A 22177-nucleotide genomic window follows, 5' to 3' on the forward strand; every position below is an offset into this window, starting at 1 on the left:
CCAGAGGGCCGTAGTTCTCAATCGTGGGAGTCTCTCTCCCTTAGGAAAGCTTCTTTCTCTGTGAGCACTTCCTGTAAGAAAGCCCAATCTAGGCTCTCAAGTGACTGAAAGACTTACTCACAATTAATCACACATTCTCACTGTTCAACAATAACAGACTACCATTGATTTAAATATTTGTGGATTTCTTTTTTCATTTTCAAATGAATTGATTTCAGTCACAACAAAGAATACAAAGTGTACAGTGCTCACTTTATTTTTATTACAAATACTTGCACTGTAACAAATTTTTTAAAAATAATTTTCAATTCAGCTAGTGCAGCTATTGTAGTGCAACCTCCTTCTCAAGAAAGTTGAACTTACAAATGTAGAATTACGTAAAAAACCCTGCATTGCAAAACAAAACCAAGTAAATCTATAGAGCCTACAAGTCCATGCAGTCCTACTTCTTGTTCAGCCAATCCTTCAGACAAAAAAGTTTGGTTACAATTTCCAGGAGATAATGCTGCCTGCTTCTTGTTTATAATGACACCTGGGAGGGAGAAGAGGTGTTCACGTGCCAATGTTGTAGCTGTGCCCCATGTGCTAAAGGTTCACATGTTCTTTCAAGTTTCAGCCATCATTCCAGAGGACACCTGTCCAGCTGATGATGGATTCTACTCAACAATTATCCAAAACAGAGGGAACTGATACATGTTCACTTTCAACTGAGTTAGATGCCACCAGCAGAAGGTTGATCTTTTCTGGTGGTTTAGGTTCTGTAGTTTCTGCTTTAGCGTGTTGCTCTTTTAAGACTTCTGAAAGCACGCTCTCTGCCTTATTCATCTCAGGTTTTGGAGAGCACTTCAGATTTTTAAATCTTTGGTTGAGTGTTTTAGCTATTTTTAGAAATCTCACATTGGTACACTCTTTGTATTTTATCAAATCTGTTGTGAAAGTGTTTTTAAAATGAATATATCCAAGACTGTTATACCATGAAACATATGGCAGAATACAGGTAAAACAGAGCAGGAGACATAAAATTCTCTGCCAAGGAGTTCTATCACAACTTCAATTAACACATTATTTTTTAAAATGAGCATCAACAGCAAGGAAGCAATTGGATGAACAAGAATTACGACTGCGTGGACTTGTGAGCGCTAAAGTTTTTGAATGCAGTTATGTTACCAAAAATCCTTCTATTTCCAAGTTAAATTTTAATGATACAGCAATTGCAATATATCTTATAAGAGGTGAACTGAAAAAATACTTTTTGTTTTGTTTATCATTCTTAAAGAGCAAGTATGTGTGATAAAAATAAAGGGAGCAACATACACATTGCATTCTGTGTTGTAATAGAAATCAATATATGTGAAAAAGTAAGAAAGCATCCAAAATAGGTAATACATTTCAACTAGCATTTTATTGTTTAACAGTGTGATTAATCACCATTAATTTTTTGAATTGATCACATGAGTCAACGGTGATTAATCAATAACCCTACTAATAATCTCATCAGGCACAGGTGTGCATTATTCAATTAACTACCTAGACTGGTTCATTAAACTAGCTCTTTACATGTAGCATCAGATCCATCAGATCCAAGGCCTCAGTGGGCATCCCTACAATGAAAATTAAAAACCTGTAGCTGACCCCTGCCAGATGATTTGGGCTCATGGGGCTCAGGCAGCCCAACCCTGGGATCCATCGCATATTTCAGAGTTCTCCACCTTATGTTCCAATCTCAGCCCAGAAAGTAACTTAGGGAATCTAAATTCCATTTTCAAAAGAGAATTAAGGAAATGATTTCTAACTTTACAATTAGCATTCATTTTAAAATGTTTTATTAGGTAATCATTTCTAGTTATACCACAATGGCTACATCTACACGTGAAGCCTACATCGAAGTAGCTTATTTCAATGTAGCAACATCAAAATAGGCTATTTCGATGAATAACGTCTACACATCCTCCAGGGCTGGCAACGTCGATGTTCAACTTCAACGTTGCGCAACACCACATCGAAATAGGCGCTGCGAGGGAATGTCTACACGCCAAAGTAGCACACATCGAAATAAGGGTGCCAGGCACAGCTGCAGACAGGGTCACAGGGCGGACTCAACAGCAAGCCGCTCCCTTAAAGGGCCCCTCCCAGACACAGTTGCACTAAACAACACAAGATACACAGAGCCGACAACTGGTTGCAGACCCTGTGCCTGCAGCATGGATCCCCAGCTGCAGCAGCAGCAGCCAGAAGCCCTGGGCTAAGGGCTGCTGCCCACGGTGACCATAGAGCCCCGCAGGGGCTGGAGAGAGAGTGTCTCTCAACCCCTCAGCTGATGGCCGCCATGGTGGACCCCACTATTTCGAAGTTGCGGGACGCGCAATGACTACACGGTCCCTACTTCGACGTTGAACGTTGAAGTAGGGCGCTATCCCCATCTCCTGATGAGGATAGCGACTTCGACGTCTTGCCGCCTAACGTCGAAGTTAACTTCAAAATAGCGCCCGACGCGTGTAGCCGTGACGGGCGCTATTTCGAAGTTAGTGCCGCTACTTCGAAGTAGCGTGCACGCGTAGACACGGCTAATAAGTCACATTTACTACCAAGGTGCTACGTTAATGGCATTTCAATGTTTGAACTCCAGGTAAAATTTCCAAAAGTAACCTAGGCACTTAGAAATGATTTTCTAATGCCAAATAGTGAGTGAGACCAGACAAGAACAGAAAAAAAGTATGATTAAAAAATTTAATGCAACACTAGCAAAAGTACAGTAGAAACAAAACTTTCAAGGTTATTATAGGGAAGAGGACAATTTTAAGTAGTGCAGAAGACAACACAGCCAATCTTTACAACTTTATTATCTCAGATTCACTATCTTTTAAATATTGCCTCCACAGTCTACAAGCTTCCTTAAAAACAAGTGATTGATACAAGCACTGCCCACACCTGGTTCTGAAGTAGCTCATCTATTACCCTGTTACAAACCGACTGTGGACTGAAAATACCACCAAGAACATTATCACAGGATCCAACATCAGTTTTTACCACCATGACTCTGACCAACTATCTCATTTCTTCACAAGGACAATTTTTCCAAAATATAACTGGAATGTGAAAGTGGTTGTTTCTCCACCATGGATGACTTTCATTACAGGTAATTAGATTTCCTTACATCAAAGGAGCAAAGTGACAGGAATCAACTGGACGGCCAAACTGGCTAGGAACCAAGTAACAATTGAATCAAACCTCTTTTTGAAGATCTGAAAATCACTGTGCTCTTTTATCCTCATCCCACTCCCTCCCCACATGACCCTTTTGATATATTTCATATGCCTCTGTGCTTTCCAGCTTTAACAATGAACACTGGTGCAGTGTTTCTGCCCTGGCTAGCCCAAACCTAAGTACCACCGGAATTCTCAGATTCTCATGGGAAACGGTTTGCTCACAAAATACTCACTTCCAATTTTTCTACCACATTTATTTTGAAACTTCTCATTTCACAGGACAGAGAATAGGGAAATCATTCTCTAGGTGGGTGGCCGGCAGCATCAAGTATGTAACAGCTTTACTCTTAGGTATGCTGAAGACAGGCCAAGGCAGCTTCAACAGTTGGAAAAATAAATACACCAAGAGAGAACTCAGGCAGCTGCACTGCTGCACAACAGTGACAAAGGCGAAATTCACCCAGCCTACACACCTCCTCCTCTTTAATTCGATGCAAAAAGAAGTGTGCACAATGGGGTTCTGCTGTTCATTTTCTACCTTCTCGCTACAGTAAACCCTCAATTTAACAGACACCAATTCAACAGACTTTGGAAATAACAGACACTGCCCACCAGGCCCCTCTCCCAAATAAATGCTGGAGACTCACCAGAGCTGCTGGAATTGCTGCCACAGCTGGGGTCGCTGGGGCCAGAGGAGCCACCTGGGCCACCGCAGTGACTGAGGCCACCAGGGCTGGAGGAGACGTGTGGGCGGGGGGCGGAAGGGAGAGGTGCTGCAGCAGGGCACAGGAGCTCTCTCCTCCCCCAGCCCCCTGTGCGTGAAGCATGTCAGCGCCTGACCACCGCTGCCTGCAATGGCGCTGAGCAGCAGCCACAGCATCCGGAGTCAGATGCCTGCTGGCAAGCTGGGGGAGGCAGCCATTCTCTGCCTTCGTGCGGGCAGCCTGGAGCCGAGGGATGGAGGAGCTGCAGGAGGTGGAAGGACCCAGCCCAACGTTCAGCTCCTCTCCTGGTAATTGGGAGAGGGAGATGGAGGTGTGAGGGGAAGAATGGCCAGGAGGGGTGAAGGGAAGAGAGGGGGCAGAGGACAAGAGTGGGTGATGGGCTGGGAAGGTGCATTGTTAAATCCGAATGGTTATACGTATAACAGGCTTTCAGCGTTAACAGACTCCCCTTCCCTTCATAAGTCTGTTAAATCAAGGGTTTACTATAGAAAATATAAGAATATTCATCGAGGTTCTAATTGGTAGGAAGCCAAAATAACAAGGGTGTCCTCAGTCCACTGCTATTCTACTAGGTACAGACTGTGTAATACTGGATTTCTAGCCACCCTGGTAAGAAAATCAATTACAGGTTTTGGCAATGGATCAAGTCGGCAATCATTCACTCAGTTACTGCTGTTCCAGACAAGCTGGGAAAGCCCTGCCATGCTCCTAGTTCATGAGGATGGTTGAGTTGAAGGGAGGGGAGGGTTGTTTCAGGCACAAAAGGAGTTAAGGTGTCTTAAATCCCTTTTGTTTTACTGTTATGAAATTAAATAGTTAACTATAGTCTGAGGTTTGTGTAAAGGTACAGCTGGCCCATTTGCACTGCAAACAGGCATTATAAAATGCACCTTAACCTCTTGTGAAACACAGAATGAATACAACCCAATGAAGAAAATCAGAAACTTAAAACAGTTAAGAGAAACTTAATTATTTTCTTTATTTTGACAAGTTTTATGAAGGGGAAATTTCTTGCTTAAGAATTTAGATTGTCTTAAGTCTTGTTTTGAGGTGGTATCAATTTTAGATGGCCCTAAGTTGAAGTCTGAGCCTTACTTTTTGATAATATCTTAAAAACCAGATACGTGCACACAGAAAGCACAGGTGTGGGACAACAGAAGATCAGGATACAGTTTAGCCATTTGCAGACCTGGAAAAGGTTTAGCACATTGCTCAATAGTTGCTTTCACATTGCATTTTTGGTTATAGAATATTTCATTCTGGATCCTTTGCTGATTAATGCATTTATTAAAGCACTGTAAGAATGCTGGACACTGAGACAGCAAATTTCGCAGAGTACACAAAAGCTATTTAGATTTCTCAAAAAAGAGCCAGAGAGGAACTGCAGATGGACCTAGCCAAAGCCAAGTGTGACTGGGCAATGTGCTAAATTAAGTTCAACACTGAAATACAGAGGAATGCAACTTTGGAGTGAAAACATTTTATGTACTCATATACTCCTTGCATGACCCTAAATTAACCACATCAGTTCAAGAAAGGGGAGCAGGCACCCCCGTAGATTGCTCAGTGAAGACTTCTACCCAATTTGAAGCATGAAGATATTCAATTAAACTAAAAGATGGCAAACTCAAAACTGATAAAAAGGAAACATTTTTTCCACACAAAATGCAAGTAAACTGCGGAACTCACTGCTACAAGATGATGTCTCTAGGGAATCAAAATTCATCAAGATTCAAAAAAGGGACTGAGCATGTATCTGGATAAAAATATCCAGAGGTGTGATATGATATATATTTTGGAAGGGACATCCAACCCCATGCTTCATGATTTAAGCCATCCATATACTTGGCACCCATTTGTGTAAACACACGTGTTATATAAAAACACTCACGCACAAAGTTCTAGGAAAGATGTCATTAGAGAATTCAGTGTTACTTTTCCAGACATGATTATGTTTAGATGCAACAGAGCTTACCTTGTCTTTAAAATCTATGTGGTTCTGTAGTATAGCTCTGTGATATGTGGCCGTCCTCACAAAATCCTGCATCATATTCTGTTGTTGAGATAGACAGCCATAAAACTGAAAGGAAAGGGGGAATGGAAAAATAGAAAAAGGTAAAGCCCATCTTCTACCAAACTACCTGTACTCAAAATAACAAGGGGCTGGCCCGTTGCTGCAGAATCCTGAGCTAACTTTCTACTTCATCTGGTAGCTAATGTCAGAAAAACTGGGAAATATCTCCAACAGCTTCCACAAAACTGGCATTAGATGGCTTTGTTACCTGAAAATACTGGGCAGCAGAGGCCTCTTCTGTTCGCTCATTGAAAACAGAGTGTTCCTTCTTCTGATTCCGGCATCTCTTCAGTGCATTTGAAAATATGCTATATTCTAGAAAAGAAAAGAAAAAAAAACAGAGCAAAATACAAAAGCTGACAAAACCACATTGTTCACAACAAGAGCTCAGTGACGGATTTTGTTTGGAGAGGTGAAGGGGATCAAGGCTTCTTATAAAGTTAACTATCAGCTGACACAACAGTCTCAGCTATAGTTGATTATATACATTAAGAAAAATGTCAGGTTAATGCAAAACAATAGCACAGTATTATCGCTGGCTGGTAATGGAAGGCATGTGTTAAACTTTTAGGTTATATTACACAGTATGGAATTCACCCCTTTGTTAAACTCTGGGGAGCCTTGAGAGTTGCAGTATCTGAACTGCTGATTGAGGAGCATGTGGGTGGACATGATGCTAGTGCCCTGTGGAGAATCCCAGGCAGGCCTTCTCAAGGGGCAATGAATTATGGCTAACTCTGTTGGAGGAGTTTCTGTGTGTTGCAGAAAAGCGGGACAGAGCGGAGCTAATGCAAAGAGTGCACCAGTAATGAGGACAGTAGGAAAAACTGCGGGAGGGATAGTTTTGTGTGAAGAACTATGCATCCTAGGATGAAGTCACAAAAATCTTCAGGGCAGATGGATGGGTTAAGAAACCACTAGCTTGAGGCTGCTGAGGACTATGCATCTTACCAATATCCTAGATGGCACCCGTGGAATGGGCCTGTGGATCTGAACATGTCCGACGTTGGATATGTGATAGGAAAACTCAAGCAGGCCCGAAAGCAGACAGCCAGACTGCTCAACAGCTTTTGGACTTGACTGAAGAAATTGTAACAAAACTGTCTGCACCAAGAACAAAAGACAACACACACTGGAAATTCAATAACAGTAAAATTTATTTAGAAAAGCTCCAAAAAGAGGTTACTCTATAAAAGTAGCATAAGACATAATAAAATCAAGCATGAATGTCTTCCCTCCTCTGTTCAGAGCTGGCTCCTGAAATAAAAGTTAAAAACATGTAGTCAGAACAGTTTAAAATGAGTCATGCAATACTAATAACATACACAACAAAAGAAAGAGAAACAGGGCTAGGGGAAAGAACTCCAAAACTTACATGTCTTCAAATAAAAATAATTAGTTTTTGAGGAGTACAAATTACATACCCAAAGAACTCATCACTTAGTGTTGTTAATCAAGTAGGAACAGTTGGAGTAGCAGCCTTTCAAACCCAGAGATCTGGAAAATAAAAATATAAACAGCCATTAATTATCCACTAACAACAAATCTCAGAATGCAGTGCCAAGGAAAACAATCACACCCTCTATCCTTTCCATTATTTTTGAGCTCCTCAAACTAGGAGCTGGTTGTACCGGTCCCTCTTGGCTGAAGACAGCTGCCACAAATACAGCAAATGTAGACAGGAGAGACAGCAGCTGGCTTTCCTAACTCAGACCATAAAAATTTTAACAAGTTGGATATGAACTCACCTAAAGGAAATAGACACAGAAACCCCCACCCGCAAATAAAGGGTTCTAATCTATTGTCCTTGCTCAGTGGTAGTTCTATCTGACTAGGAGCTTGAAGGACTGACTCTCAGAAAGCAGACATTTTAAATGTTTCATAAAAATGTACAGTAAACAGCATGCAGAACTCACTAGCAATTGAACACGCAACTTACTTTTCTGTTGCTACGACTCAGGTCTTTCAGCTCTTGTCCAGGTAGAGTGACTAAATCTGCAAAGGTGGAGTTGAGCTGAGCCCCACTCTCCTTACAGCCATACACTCTGTCTGTGAGAGGGCTTAGCACTGATCACAGACTTGGATCCTCAGGCGAGTCTCAACCAAATCATGCAACAACCCATGAAGAGTTTGTGGGGAAACTCACGACTGACCTAAAGAACAGACTTTACATAGGTTTACCCCAAAGGCACATTTAACATACTAAAGGGTATTAATGAAGTCTGAAACCAACTGCTGTGATGGACCCCACCAACACTCCCCCAACAGGGAATTGTGCAACCAACAAGGATGCAACCAAACCAACCAGGTACCCTTTGGCTGCAGAGGCAAGTATTGGCAGGAGGGGGTGCACCTCTTTCTACTGTAGCAGGGTGGTGGAGTCCTGCTGTCACTCTGGTGAGGCAAGGGAGAAGGAAGCCCACAGTGCTACCTCTAGAAACTGGACTCGGTGATGGGACTGTCAGGGGACAACCTAGAACAGGGGTACTACTTAATTCTCCAGTCTGGGCCGTCTCTTACAATGCTTTGCTACTGACAAGCAGCAAACCCCCTCAGGCACTGTTATCACTTAGCCCAACTGCATGCGGAGCCGCCCACACAGCTAGATTGTGTGCACACTCCCAAAGTCACGCATGAACCACATAGAGAAAGGCATCAGCAAATCCCACAATCCTCCAAACCCCCATGTTGGCCCCCCCTCAATTGTACCGTCTTGCCCTAGTCAGAGGCCTGACCAGTATCAGTTTATTAACTGGTCCACCCTTCCCTCAATCTGTAGAGAACACACAGTAACCTTTGTAAACACAGTTGAGAATTCCCAAACACTTCAACCAAAACACTCTGATTTAGGTAAAATATTGAACAAATTAAGTACACAAATATAGATTTAAGTGATTATAAGCAGTAGGCACAAAAGTTCAGAGACCGTTACCAAAGAAAATAAAAATCTCACAGTCTAAATCAGGGGTCAGCAAGGCCAAGTGCTGAAATTTGACCTTTTGACCCCAATATACGGTCAGAGTGCAGGTGATACTTTTTAAAGTCACTAATAGTCCTACATACAAAAGCTCCATTAATAAAGATGCAGAGCTTTACCATTTAGGTGGTGGTTGGTAGCATTAGCTGGTCTTTTGTTAATCCACAGGGGCAATAGCTTTGAACAAGCTCCAGACTGCATGGGAGGTGGGGCTGAGCTCCTGCCTTGTGGGCTGATGAAAAGCTGCTCTCGTGCCACTCTTAGCGCACATGCCGGGCATTGCTGATTCCTGATCTAAATCTTAAACCTTATCAGGCTAGACAGTTCTCTCACCTCACTGGATGCTGCAAGCAGGTTATAATTCTTATTACACAAGTCTCCCCCGTAAGCTGCGGACCAGTCTCCTCAGTTCAAGTCTTTGTCTTTCCAGTGTTCTGGCTGCTTCCAGAAAAGGTAAAAGAATGATGCCACTATTGCATATATCATATCCTCAGTCCACGTGCCTGGAAAACACTGCTCCAGACAGGTCCTGCTAGACTTTGCTATTCACAGAGGTGAACAATCCCCCACTGAATGATGTGTGCACAGCCCTCTTGTATCTCTGCAAATGCTGCCATTACAACTTCCCAGCTGATAATTAATTTAACGTTCTCCTGGGAGAGGGCTGTTTGGCATATGTAATGACATGGGCAAATAAGAGGGCTCCTGGGTGGCTGCTTCGAGGTAGAGTGTCCCAGGCTCCTGTGTGAAGATGATGCCATACATGTGGGCAGGACTAAGGGACCGGGATGGGGTAGAGCTTGTCTTGCCATAGCGACCCTAAGGTCCTGGACTGACGACATCTAGCCCATCAGCTCATGGGAAAAAGGGGACTTCGAAGTAGGCGGGGTCCTTTCGAAAAGGAGCCCCGTCGGGATGAGACGCGCGGCGGCGAGGTGCGTCAATTTCGAAGTGCCGCGGCCGCCCGCATGCTAATGAAGCACTGAATATGCATTTCAGCGCTTCATTAGTAAACCTCGAAATGGCCATTTGCGTGGCTATTTGGAAGTTTGGGGCTAGTGTAGACGTAGCCTATGGAAGCACAGGAAACTTGGCAACAGCCATAAGTGGTCATACAGAAAACTAAAATCAAGGATTACATATTATGGATATTGCTGGATGAGAGAACTCTGGATTAGAGAGGTTCAACCTTTAGTTGGAGTCAACATACCTTAGGTTGAATTTCTGCACTGTCCCCACAGCAGAAGGATGATGGGAAAAACTCTCGCATTGACTTCTCATACTCCTCGTAACTGTGAGGCGTACCAGGATCAACAGGGAGAGGAGTGCCCTCAGTGCTCAGTTTAGAGGTCCATACTAGAACTGCTAAATTGAACCTCAGAAGATTGACCTCCAACGTGTCAACTGGCACTAAATGTAAACAAGCCCTCAGGTAGGACAGAAACTAACTCGTTTTATTTTACTGCTTTAGTACATGGCAACTGAACAGTTTGATGCTGGGAGAAAAAATTCTTTTCCAAAAACAATCAATATCTTATGCCTCTTCCATTCTTGCCTGATTATTTGAAAGGTGAGAGCTGGTTTAATAGTTTTGCTTTCCTTTCCCCTCCAAAGACAAGCTTCCCTTTCACAAACACAATGTTTACCCTGTGTTAACCCTTCTGCAGAGACTCAGAATTTTCACTATGACTCATCTTTGATTTCAGAGGATACGCATAGCATGGAGGAGAGGAACAAATCTGTTCATCTGTTGATCATACTTTCTCCCCTGGGTCTGGATAGAGGATTACAACAGTATTTGTCTACTTTGGATCCGGGCAAGGCAAAATGACAAAAGTAACAGTCATTGCATCAAAGAAAGAAAGAATAGAAGTCCAGAACGAAGTGTTTAGATAAAATTTTGGTCTCTTTCAGGACTGGCTTCAGACGTCTATAGTCCACCAGTCTGCTTTATATAAGCACTGGGTGGATGCTGGAAGAGCATAAGAGCCTCTTAAAGAATACTAAAGGGGAGAAAATGAGAAAAGAGAGAAACACTCCTTGTGAAACCTCCTGCAGATGGTCATTAGAATTTACATTAATAGCGGAACTGTACTGCCATCCTGTTATCCAAACATTACACAGGGTACGCCAGATTCAGGAAGAAAAATATACTGGCTGCATTACAACTACTCAGTCTCAGAAAGCTTATAGTAAGCTTTTAATCCTGTTTATATTTTCTGTGTGCACGTCTGTGGCCTACAGTGCAGAAACTACTTGAGCTACTTTTTTGTTAAAAATATTTGAATCTTGATAATCAGTTCTGCGTAGGAAACAATTAATCCATTCTGGCAAAACAAACAAAAAAAACCTTAGCTGAATAAACTAAAGCATTGGTTTACAACATTTCCACGAAAAAATGAATGGATAGACCTGTTTGAAATCCCCACAGCCTTCTCTCCACCTTCTGACTGAACCAATGTGCCACATCAATCTCTCTCTTCTTTGTATTTTGTTTCCATCCACTCAGATTTAAATGTTAAGCCCCTTCAACCTTTTACAAGTTTCACATTTCTAAAGAAAGTTTTTTAATTATGCAGGCAATTATATACCCTGGAAATAGCTTCAAATGCCAGATCAACCTACAGATAAAAATTAATATCGCAGCTTGGAGTTTTTATTTTTTAAATGTGTGTTTGTTCTTGTCTTTATAGAGGGCAACGTTCCCAAAAGGAAATCATTAATTTTCTTTACGCAGGAAGTATTCATTACAAGGTTATCATTTTCAGCTATAGTATGACACGTCCGTTACTTGAGACTAAAAGGTAAAGAGCAAAACTTCTACATGCTTACCACTGACTGTTTAAAAACTGAACGAATGATTAAAAATACAGAAGCTAAATCAAAAGTGACAATCTTTAATGGAAAACCAGCATAAATTGGGTTCTTTTTAATATGACTGGGGTGGCTTTTCTTTCATAGGTTGCTCCTGAAGGGAGGTAGAATATTGTTAGCCACTCTGTCTTCTACATTATGCAGGTATTCCCCAAAACGCATGCGGTTCCATTTGCAGACCACACACTGATGTAGTATTTTCCAATTCTGGTTAGTTACTCTATTTAAAACAATCAGAAAAAACCCTCTTCAAATGTCGCTTAAAACGTAGACCCCCCATCTACTGACAGCCATCAGACTGCTTAGGAAAACGTTCACTCTTGCATATTGGCGAACATTCTTTGAGTAAAACCTAGTTTTCTGACTTCCCAGAAGGCTTGGAACTTAATCTGCTACAGCAGATCTGGAGACAAGTCCAAAAACCTGTCCAAGCCACTGTGAAAACGGACAAGGAATACTTCTGTGTTTAACAAAGATTTTATCTCAAAATTATTTTTATTATCTATTGAACTTCAGTATGAAACGCCAGCTTTCAAAGATGCATACCTGTAGGAACCTGTGTTCCATACAAGCTGAGCACTTGGGCGACCACCCAGGTACATGAATAGCAGAGTGCCATAGCCAGTAGCATGTGTGTCTACTGGTGGGCCACACGTGCACCTGCCTTGGTACACATAACAAAATACATTTTGCACATAGGAGGAAAAAATTAAGAGGGAACATTGGTAGGAACATTTATAATTTTACCTGGGCAAATCAAAAAACAGCATCTATCTATAAAGAAAAAATAGGTTGGATAACGTAAGGTTGACTGTTCTCTGTACAGACTGAACCTGTCTACAGGCTGAATCACTGGCACCCTTTGGACCTGACTGGTGCCCAATGAGAGATTTTGATGGACCACAGGAGGTCAATGTTGTCTAAGAGCATTACCTACACTTCCACTGCTTACTGGGCTCTTAGAAATCATTTAGGGGTGAGTTAGAGCTATAACAACAGCACAAAACACTGAGAGCCAGGACTGGTGGCTGCAAACAAACTTCATGGGACCATGGGAAACTTGGACACACCCATGATAAGTGGACCCCTGACTAACTCAAAATCATGCCAGACCCTGGATCTTGCCAGACCAGAGAGAGGTGAACTAGAGAGGTTCACTCTGTAGTCTCTTTGTTGAATCAGAATTATTGCAAGATTTTGATTGGAAGTAAAGTTAAAAAATAATCCACTCTGGCATATTTTTGGTATGAACAAATTAGAATTCTACATTTTCCAACCAAGTGCTAAACACTTGAAGTGTCAAATCCATTCAACATTCCTGCTTGATTTTCAAAAACAGAATATTTACTATTATTCCTAGGACTGCAAGTTCTTTACCAGCATTCTAGGACTCGATACAACATTTTGCTCTTCTAGGATGGTAGTCATTCCCTTCATTGATTCCCTCCTCAGAGGGTTGCTAGGTTGCCAGAGATGGTGCCACAATACCACACATAGGTTTGATCCTGCAGCCATGTGTCTTTAAATACCTTGTACTGTCTTGTGCGAGGTAAATCCTAATACAGCACTATTTATCCAAGCAGAACATGGCCTAGTAATCTGACCACAGGGCTAGGAATCACAAAATTCAGTCTCTTCTAATGCTTCCACTGACTTAGGCGAAGTACTTAACTGCTTGCTTCTTCATGAATAAGATAAGTATGTTTTACTGTATCTCATTCAAAAGGTTCTTGTGAGGATGAGATTTGCAAAAGCATTTAAAGGTCATTTGCAAAGGAAAAGATACAGAGTTCTGTGCCCCCCCTGCTTTTTTTTTTGCTTATGTCATAGAAGGACAACATGAAAATTTTTCTCCACCTGCACCCCAAAAAGCATTTTCTTATCATTTTTTTATATATTAGTAATTCAGGTCTTTTCTCCTTTGGTTTTCCTAAAAAATGGACAACTCAAGCATTGGAAGGAAGATATCATAGTATCTAGTAAAATCAATCTGAGAGGGAAAGTGATTAACTTTTTGCTAAATGAAATGGAAATACCAATCATACTTATCTAACTCAAAATGTTCTATAAACAGTTGAAAGGAAAAAAAAACCCTAAGCTTTAACATTTTTTTCTCTGCTAAGGGCTGATAAGCTCATAATTCATAAGACCTCTAATAAAATCCTTCCCTCCACCCAAAAAACCCCCAAAATTCTTGAAATTCCAAAAGACTGGAAAATATTGCTATTTGTAAAAAAAAAAATCAAGCAGTTTTATTTATTTTGTTATACACATCAGAAAGCAACAACAACAAAAAAGACACATATTTGGTTTTCTTTTCAAGCTACACAAGGTGGAAATTGCAACATACAGTAAACTACAAATATTTTTAGGCACTGTGAAGCAGTCACCAACAGAGCCTTATCTTACAAGCAAAACTGCATCAGTTTAACTAAAACTGGTTTAAAAAACAATTAACCTAAACTGATTCAAAGCCTCTGTGTAGATACTTGTAAATCAATTAAATCCTGCCTCATGGTGATTTATTTAGCCAATTCCTTCACAAATGAAGTCAAATCAATTTAAACCAGGGTGCACACGGGGTTAGTGCCAGTTGTACTGAACTAATTTTAAAATAGACTTTCAGTAAATCAGCTCAACTCAGTGTGCAGAGGAGGCCTTATTAGTGATACACCACTGGACTGTGCACTTCTGACTGATTTTATCAGCAAAGTTAAGGTGCTTAGGGTAGAATTTAATGTTGGCCTTAAAGAGATGTACAGCTACATGCACTCCTTCCAAATATAGTAGCCAATTACTGTAGCTCCTTTTAAATGAGGTATTAGAAGCTCCCCATTATGGTATGCATATGCCCCAGTCCAGTTTAGCAACCAAAGGCTTAATGGGAAAAACTGCCTGCTTGCTCAACCGAGGCCTACTGGGATCTGCCTATGGCTTGGTCTATACTAGGGAAATCAGTTGATTCCAGGTACACAATTCTAGCTAAGGCAATTGCTTAACTAGAATCGACGTATGAAAATCGACTTACCTGACTGTCATAAGGAAGGTCAACAGGAACATTTCTCCTGTTGACCTCGCTTAATCCTCCTGACAGGGAGAAGTACAGGGGTTAACTGCTGACCCAAGAGAAATTGATTTGGAGCATCTTTATGAGATGTGCAAAATAGACACCCAGAAGATTGACTCTGACTGGGTTGATCTTCCCAGAAGTACAGATGCGTCCTTTGTAACCTAGGATAGTGAGCCCTGCTAGCACAAGCCCTGCTAACCCACCTCTATCAGCCTGGGCTGGGAAACTTGCTGAGACCAACGTGACCCCATCAGCCTGGCCATGTTCTCAACAAGTCAGTAGCCACAGCACTAGGTGTCCAGCAAAGGGCAGAAAGGAGATCAGACTCAGTCACAGTCCCACATGGCTGTAAGTGGGAGCTAACTGGCAAAGGTAGCCTTTGATGCTCCCCTTCAATACACCACTTCAGCTCTTGCTTAACTTTCAGCAAGTGCTTTAGTAGTTGGCTGAATTGAGACATAAGACTTCCGCTTCACATGGCTGGATTACTTTTATATGACTGAAATAAAAAATTAATTAGACTATTAACTGTATATTTTAAAAGGTACGTGTCTAACGACTGGACAGGCAGGAGTACAACTGTGTCTTTTACAGAACTAACCATGTTGTGAACTTTTACAAGCAATTATTTATATCCATCCAGCTTCTCTTACAAAAGCTATGGGTAGTGTTCATTGGCTAAAGAGAAACAAGTCTTCTTCAGCAAAGCTGACAATTAATTTAAATTATTCCACTTTTAAAAGCTTTCCAGAGTTGATAAAAAACAGACATTAAATATTTTTGCTAATAAACGATTAATGAAATCTTCCTTACTCACACATGGGATAAAGTTCGCAACATAATATATTTGGCTACTGAGTGCAATAAAAAAAAGAATGTGCATCATGTATCTGTAAAACACAATAAGTTTATTTGTAAAGCTTGTCAATAATTTTTAGGTGATATTTTTCTGATGAAACATGGGTTTCAAAACAAAATAAAAGCAAATATTCATGTGTTCAGGTTTCTTAATTTTATTCTGGCCAAACAAAAAAATAATCCACATGTCACTTTTGTTCCCACCACAAAAAGCAGAGTGTAGAGTGAAGGACAGGTACAAACAGTGGAGAACAACATCTTCTTATATTTTTTTAAACTCTGTGCTCTTACCTCTACTTTTTTCCTGCTAGCAAAAGCAAAAATGAGGTAAAGCTTCTGCCCATCAAAACATTTAAAAAACATTTATAAATTTCTAACTAAAATGTGAAAAAATTCACAAGCACATTAGATAAAAAAAAACTTTCTTCATTTGTAAAAGATTTCTCATTGAACAGTTACCATTTTTGACAATTCTACTTACTTCTATGAATGTAAAGAATAAGAAAAATATGTCATATGGGTATCATCTAAGACAGGCCAGGACAGACAAATTTCAAGGTAGACAATGTGCTGTGCTTATTAATGCTCAGAGATTATGTATTATGTATTTAACCATGCTGTTTGAATAAAACTTCACATAATGCAGCAAGAAGGGCCTGCTGTCTGCTTTAGCAGCCATAATCTGTTCTGCAGTACAAAACCCTGCCTTCCAAAATGGTGACTAGCCTTTGGCGACAACAGCAAGACCTCACCTCTGCACTACAAGAGCAACAGCTCCACAGACAAACACAGCAGGTAGACCAAGGCTCCAGACTCTGCCTGCGGGGCCTCAGACATCAATGGGATTTCTAACAGACAGAGGCCCTTTTCACTGTCTGGGGTTGCAGGCATATTACTGGATGGACCACACAGCTGGGGTCCTATTCCCTGACAGAGCTGATAAAATAGCTGCACATGAGTTACTGCTGAAAATCCTGAATCGACTGAATTGCTGAACAGGTATCGATTGGAGCTGATGACTTGCTTGCAGGGCGTTGAGATAGTTGATGCATTGCCCCCTTTTAAAATGTTTGTATTGTCCCTGCCGGAAGGGCCCAGAGAGGAGTGGGCAACTCTTACTCTTCCCAAAGGACCTTACTGTGAGTGTTCCAGGTGGTCAGCCATCATGTTACATGATGGCAATCAGGAGTGCAGTGTCATCACTATGGGTCTGCAGCACTTGCTTTCTACAAATCCACATTCGGATGGTTCCCTTCTTTCCCAGAGTCAGGCCAAAATGAGAACTTGCATAAAAAGAAAACTAGCTGTGATTCAACCCTGACATGACTGAGGCAAAGCCTGTTGGTAGGTGGAGGCAACAGAGGAGTTTATGACAGTGGTGTTTGCACCACTTGTTGCAGCTGGGGCTATGTTATATCCTTCTTGTTGGCACATATCACCTCAGAATGTCTATACTTCGTGCATAGCATGTGATTACTGCTTGTGAAGACATGCCCAAACTAGCTTTTTCCTAGACAGCTGGACACCAGAGCAATGAAACGTTAGCAGGGTGGGCCTCAACATGGCTGAACTGCCTGAGTTCAAAGTGGGATTATACATCTTATTCTGTAGCCCACTGTGCCATGCCTTCACTGCAGTATGGGAGTTTGTTAGATTAAAGCAATGTCAGCAGCATGTCTACATGAGCTGGTCACTGCTGTGAAGATGTACCCATAACTCTCCTTCCCAGCGTTAGCGTGAATATAAGTAATTCTATGGGATTCTACAGTCTTAAAAGTCAGCATAAGGGGAACTAACCTGCTCCTCACCTGTGAAACTAGTCCTCCATCTTTTAATACAATTCTAAATAACTTTAAGGGGAAGACTTTCCTCATACTGTTGTAAACATTTTTAAACAGGGAACTTCAGTTCTGAAATTAGACCTTCCAATACAGCATGTGCCATACTGCATACATTTAATTCAGCAGAGCTTCCCCTTACACAGCTGTTTTCTCTGTAGCTTCTCTCAAATACTCAACACTTTGTCAAATGCCTTTGCAAGATAGCAAGTTGGGAATTGATTACTTCCAGCAAAAATAAATAAATAAATTCAAACCAAAAGAAATATTTCCCATTTTCAAACTTTTCTCTAAGATGTTCTGGGCTTTGGAGAAAAACCTGATTTTTAAAATGTTCAAGTTATTTTTTTCCCAATTAAAACCTGGGCTATTGAAGCCAAATAGTGGGTTTTTTTCCCCTTCCCAAAATGTATACTTTTTAAAAATGAGAAGTAAATTTTGTAGAAAAATGTTTTTATGGATTTTTTTTTAAAAAAAAACAAGTCTACCTCTCAGGCATCTGATGTAGTTAACTTTACAAAAAAATAAAATCTGTACAACTAGTTTGGTAACCTGGCAGAGAATTGGGATACCTACACTGCATTTATATACTACTTTGGTGCTTAGTGAATGCAATAAAACACAGTTCAGAGATCTGTTGTGGACACGAAAACTGAACTGTGCAGTCACTGAGCAAAGATCAGTTCAAGACAGGACTTAAATTCCAAGAATCTAAGACAATGAAGGCGTTTGTGAGGAGGTCCAGCCTGTGATATGAGTGGCTCAGATTTTGCTGCATGGAGGGAGCAGAAACCCAAATACTCTGTTACACCTGATGCTGACCAACCTATGAAATGCGGACCAAAGGCTACAATACAGCTACACAGCTTACCAGTACAGCTATACTGATTTCTATCTGAGAGATGCCTAGCCTCACTGTAGAAGAAACATACTCAAACATGAAACATAATATTAGTACACCTCTCCCATCTGTTCAAAACAGATGGAGTCTCTCAGCATTACCAGAGTGGCAGCCTCCAATAATAAAAGTGGAAGGGCGTGGGAGACAAAAACAAAACAGAATCTGGCAAAAAGAGAATCATGCGATTGGGAAAAAAAAAAAAGAAGAAGAGTACAAAAATAAAGCCACTAGTTATAAGACATTAAATGAATTCATACTACAATTAGCCTTTAGCCTTTCTGACCTCAGTCCATGGGGCTTACCAGCAATGGAGAATTATTCAGACACATTTAAATGGAACATCAGTTGAAGCCTGCAATTAGACAACTTCAGTTATATTAACAGAATAATTGGCTCAAGATTTGTCAGCGTACACAGCAGTGAATTTGTTCCCATGTTTCAAACAGAGGAACACAAGATTCTTCAGGTGGGTTACAAAGAATAAATGAAACCCTGTTAACTTCATCTGCTCTCCCACTCATTCAGTGAAGCTCACCCTTATAGGCACAACAGCAGGTCTCACAATTTCAACCCAGGTAAATGAAGGTTTAACTCTCTATTTGATAAGGAGACTACTATGAATGATGACATTAGCACCGAAATCAACCATACAGACTCATCAGGGAAGACTATCTTCCAAGCATCTGATGCAGAAGCAAAACAAACATTCCCTTTCACTTACTCAAGATGATATATTGGGATTTGAAGTTAGCAGACACCTGACAGACACTGGAATTGAAGTACTAACAACTGCAACAGGGGCAGCATACACCCAGGCTGCATCTACACTAGCAAGTTCTTTCGAAAGAAAGGGGCTCTTTTGAAAGATCCCACAGAGCGTCTACACATAAAAAGTGTTCTTTCGAAAGTAAATTGAAAGAATGTGGTGCTCCTTTCGAAATCGCTCTTCATTTCCTGTTTCAGGAAGAGCTTCCCCTTTCAAAAGCGTCAAAAGTAAACGTGTATAGATGTTCTTCAGGCCCTTTTTTTTATCTCCCAAAAGAAGCAGTCCTTGTAGGGCCTGATTTTTGGATCCCTGTCCCATTTTTTTTGAAAGAGCAGGGGCTGTGTGGATGCTCTCTCTTGAAAAAGCAGATCACTTGATCCACTTTTTTGTGTGTGGGTGCACTGTTTCGAAAGAAGTTCTTTTGGAAGACATCTTCCAGAAGAGCTTCTTTTGAAAGATCTCTCTAGAGTAGACGTAGCTCTGAAGAAAAAGGCCCCCCAGGAGCCATTATGGATTTCTACAAGTTTGGTAGGAAACAGATTTTTCTCTCAAAATAACAAAATTCTGCAGAATGTGAGCTTTTACATAGACATAAACATGGTAGATTAGACAAATGGAATTCAGATGTTCATTTCAACACTTCATTTATTAATATTTCAATCAACATTAAATAATTTGTGAACATGATGGCTGAATATTACATTACAATGTGCAAACTAATTCAGTTATTTGTAGTTCTTGTTTCCAAGTGATTTCTATCCCTTTAAGCTCTTCTACTGAATCTAAACGTACTGAAAAATGTTGGAAATGGTTTGGCCCACACGTGCTTGAGGGTGAATCTTTTTCCTACATCAATAGAGGAGAACTTGACCTTCACAGACTTCATCCTCCATGGGCCAATTTGCAAGCATAGATGAAGTTTCATATCAACTATGTTTTGTTTTATATATATATATATATATATATATATATATATATATATATATATAAGGACTGATGGCAGCAAAGCAGTTCATTTGCAAAGTAAAATGATAATGATTAAAGGAGCCAATCTTCAAGCTGCCTTCTCCACAGGATATTAAAAGAGCACCTTGAATTTCAAGCTGCTAAAATACTACAAAACCAACTTGAGCTACAGAAAGTTATCACCTCTATTATCAACTCATTAAAATGGATTATATATAAACTTAAATCAGGACTGTTTTAATTATCATATGCACTGTAAAGTATGAGATATAGTAGCGCATTTATGAACAATCCTGAGAGTTGGAGGGAGCAGTGAAGTGACATGTGGCCATTGAAGTTCCATATCACCTTCGCACAATTACTATAAAGCTGTATCTACGTGACCCCTCTCTTTTGGAAGAAGCATGCAAATGAGACCGTTCAGAAATACAAATGAGGCACTGATTTAAATACCTCACACCTCATTTGCATATGCCTACGTGATCTGGTTTCCAGAAGAGCCATTTCCAGAAGCCAAAGCAGCCATGTGGATGGGGTTCCTTCAAAAGGAAACCCCCCTTTTGAAAGCACCTTTCTTCTTAATTTTTTTCAGGAAGAAGGTGATTTTGAAACGGGGGGGGTTCCTTTCAAAGGAACCCCATCCACATGGCTGCTTTGGCTTCCAGAAACGGCTTTTACAGAAGCCAGATCACGTGGGAATATGCAAATGAGTCACGAGGTATTAAATCCATGGCTTATTTGCATTTCCAGTCAGCCACATTTGCACACCCCTTCCAAAAAGGAGGGGCTGTGTAGATGCAGCTTAACTGTCCAAAACCTTTCTGATTTATACTCCAATCTCAGAACTCAGGAAAAATGGTAGTTTCTCCATTTTTTCAGATCTGCACATTAAGATCAGATGCCTTCCTGGAAGATACGCTTTAGACAAAACACAAGTCATTGGGATTATATAATGGTAACTGGGTGAAATTTAATGGCTTGTGACATACAAGTGATCAGACCAGATGAGCTTATGGTCCCTTTTGCCTTTAAATTCTGTCAATGTACGTTAATCCTGAGAACAAACAAACATGTTTGGTAATATTTAATTTTCATAACTGAAGCATGGTTGTAGATTACATGCTACCCAGTAAACAATTATTAAAGAAGTAACGAGTTACCAGCATAGTATCTTATAAAATGTATTCCATGGTTTTAATGTACAAGCCCTTGGGTGTTGACAATCAAACAAGAAGTGTTTTCCCCAACTGCACTTTTACACATTTCTTAAAAACTTCTTGTTCTAAGTTACAGATAAATTACATAAACATACCATATCACTTACCTTTTTAAAGAAACACAAACCACCCTCTGTTCACATGGCAGGAATAAAGCTCTGTGCCTTAAAAAACATTGATCAAATTTCAGCCCAAAATTTAAACAAAACTGAGTTTAAGCATACTGTGTTGTCTATGCAATACTATAGATTTATCACAGAAAACAATACAGGGCCTGCATGCTGCACCATCAAATCATATATTTTGTGAAGCATATATACTACCTTAGCCTAGAACTGAGGAAAAACTGGAATATCTCTCCCACAGAAAATTAGCACACTGAAAAGCTGGCATATCAGAATTTGCACAGAATGAAAAATTTACAGAACTCTTCATTTAGAAATGGTGAAATGTTTTGTTTTGGCGTTTGCAGTTGAAACTGGCCACTTGCATATTTCCAGATCAAAGTGTTTTATTTCAGTCTGCTGAATCAACATGAAATGTTTTGTTTCAGGGCAGTTCAAATTAAATTGCAGCTACCTGTGGAGACAGGTTGCATCATGGGAGCTGTAGTTCAGGCATTCCTATGGACCAAACTGCCTAGATGGACTATACCTCCCATGATGCTATGGCTGAGCTGAAAAAACATCAGTTTCCAAGTAACTG

The 22177-nt window shown here is 40.6% G+C and overlaps 1 protein-coding gene across 3 annotated transcripts in view; it reads right to left on the reverse strand.

The window, feature by feature from the left end:
- The window catches only part of LOC142013461 (histone-arginine methyltransferase CARM1-like), a 118854-nt gene that overhangs the window by 53042 nt on the left and 43635 nt on the right, over positions 1-22177 (reverse strand). For all 3 annotated transcript variants that reach the window (XM_074994849.1, XM_074994848.1, XM_074994850.1), the window contains exons 3-4: positions 6214-6320; positions 5907-6011 (exon numbers count right to left, since the gene is read on the reverse strand). In XM_074994849.1, the coding sequence (XP_074850950.1) occupies positions 5907-6011; positions 6214-6320 (212 nt within the window). The remainder of the gene's footprint in view (positions 1-5906; positions 6012-6213; positions 6321-22177) is intronic.

This window comes from Carettochelys insculpta, chromosome 5 (assembly GCF_033958435.1).
Source record: "Carettochelys insculpta isolate YL-2023 chromosome 5, ASM3395843v1, whole genome shotgun sequence".
Classification (NCBI taxonomy): domain Eukaryota; kingdom Metazoa; phylum Chordata; order Testudines; family Carettochelyidae; genus Carettochelys; species Carettochelys insculpta.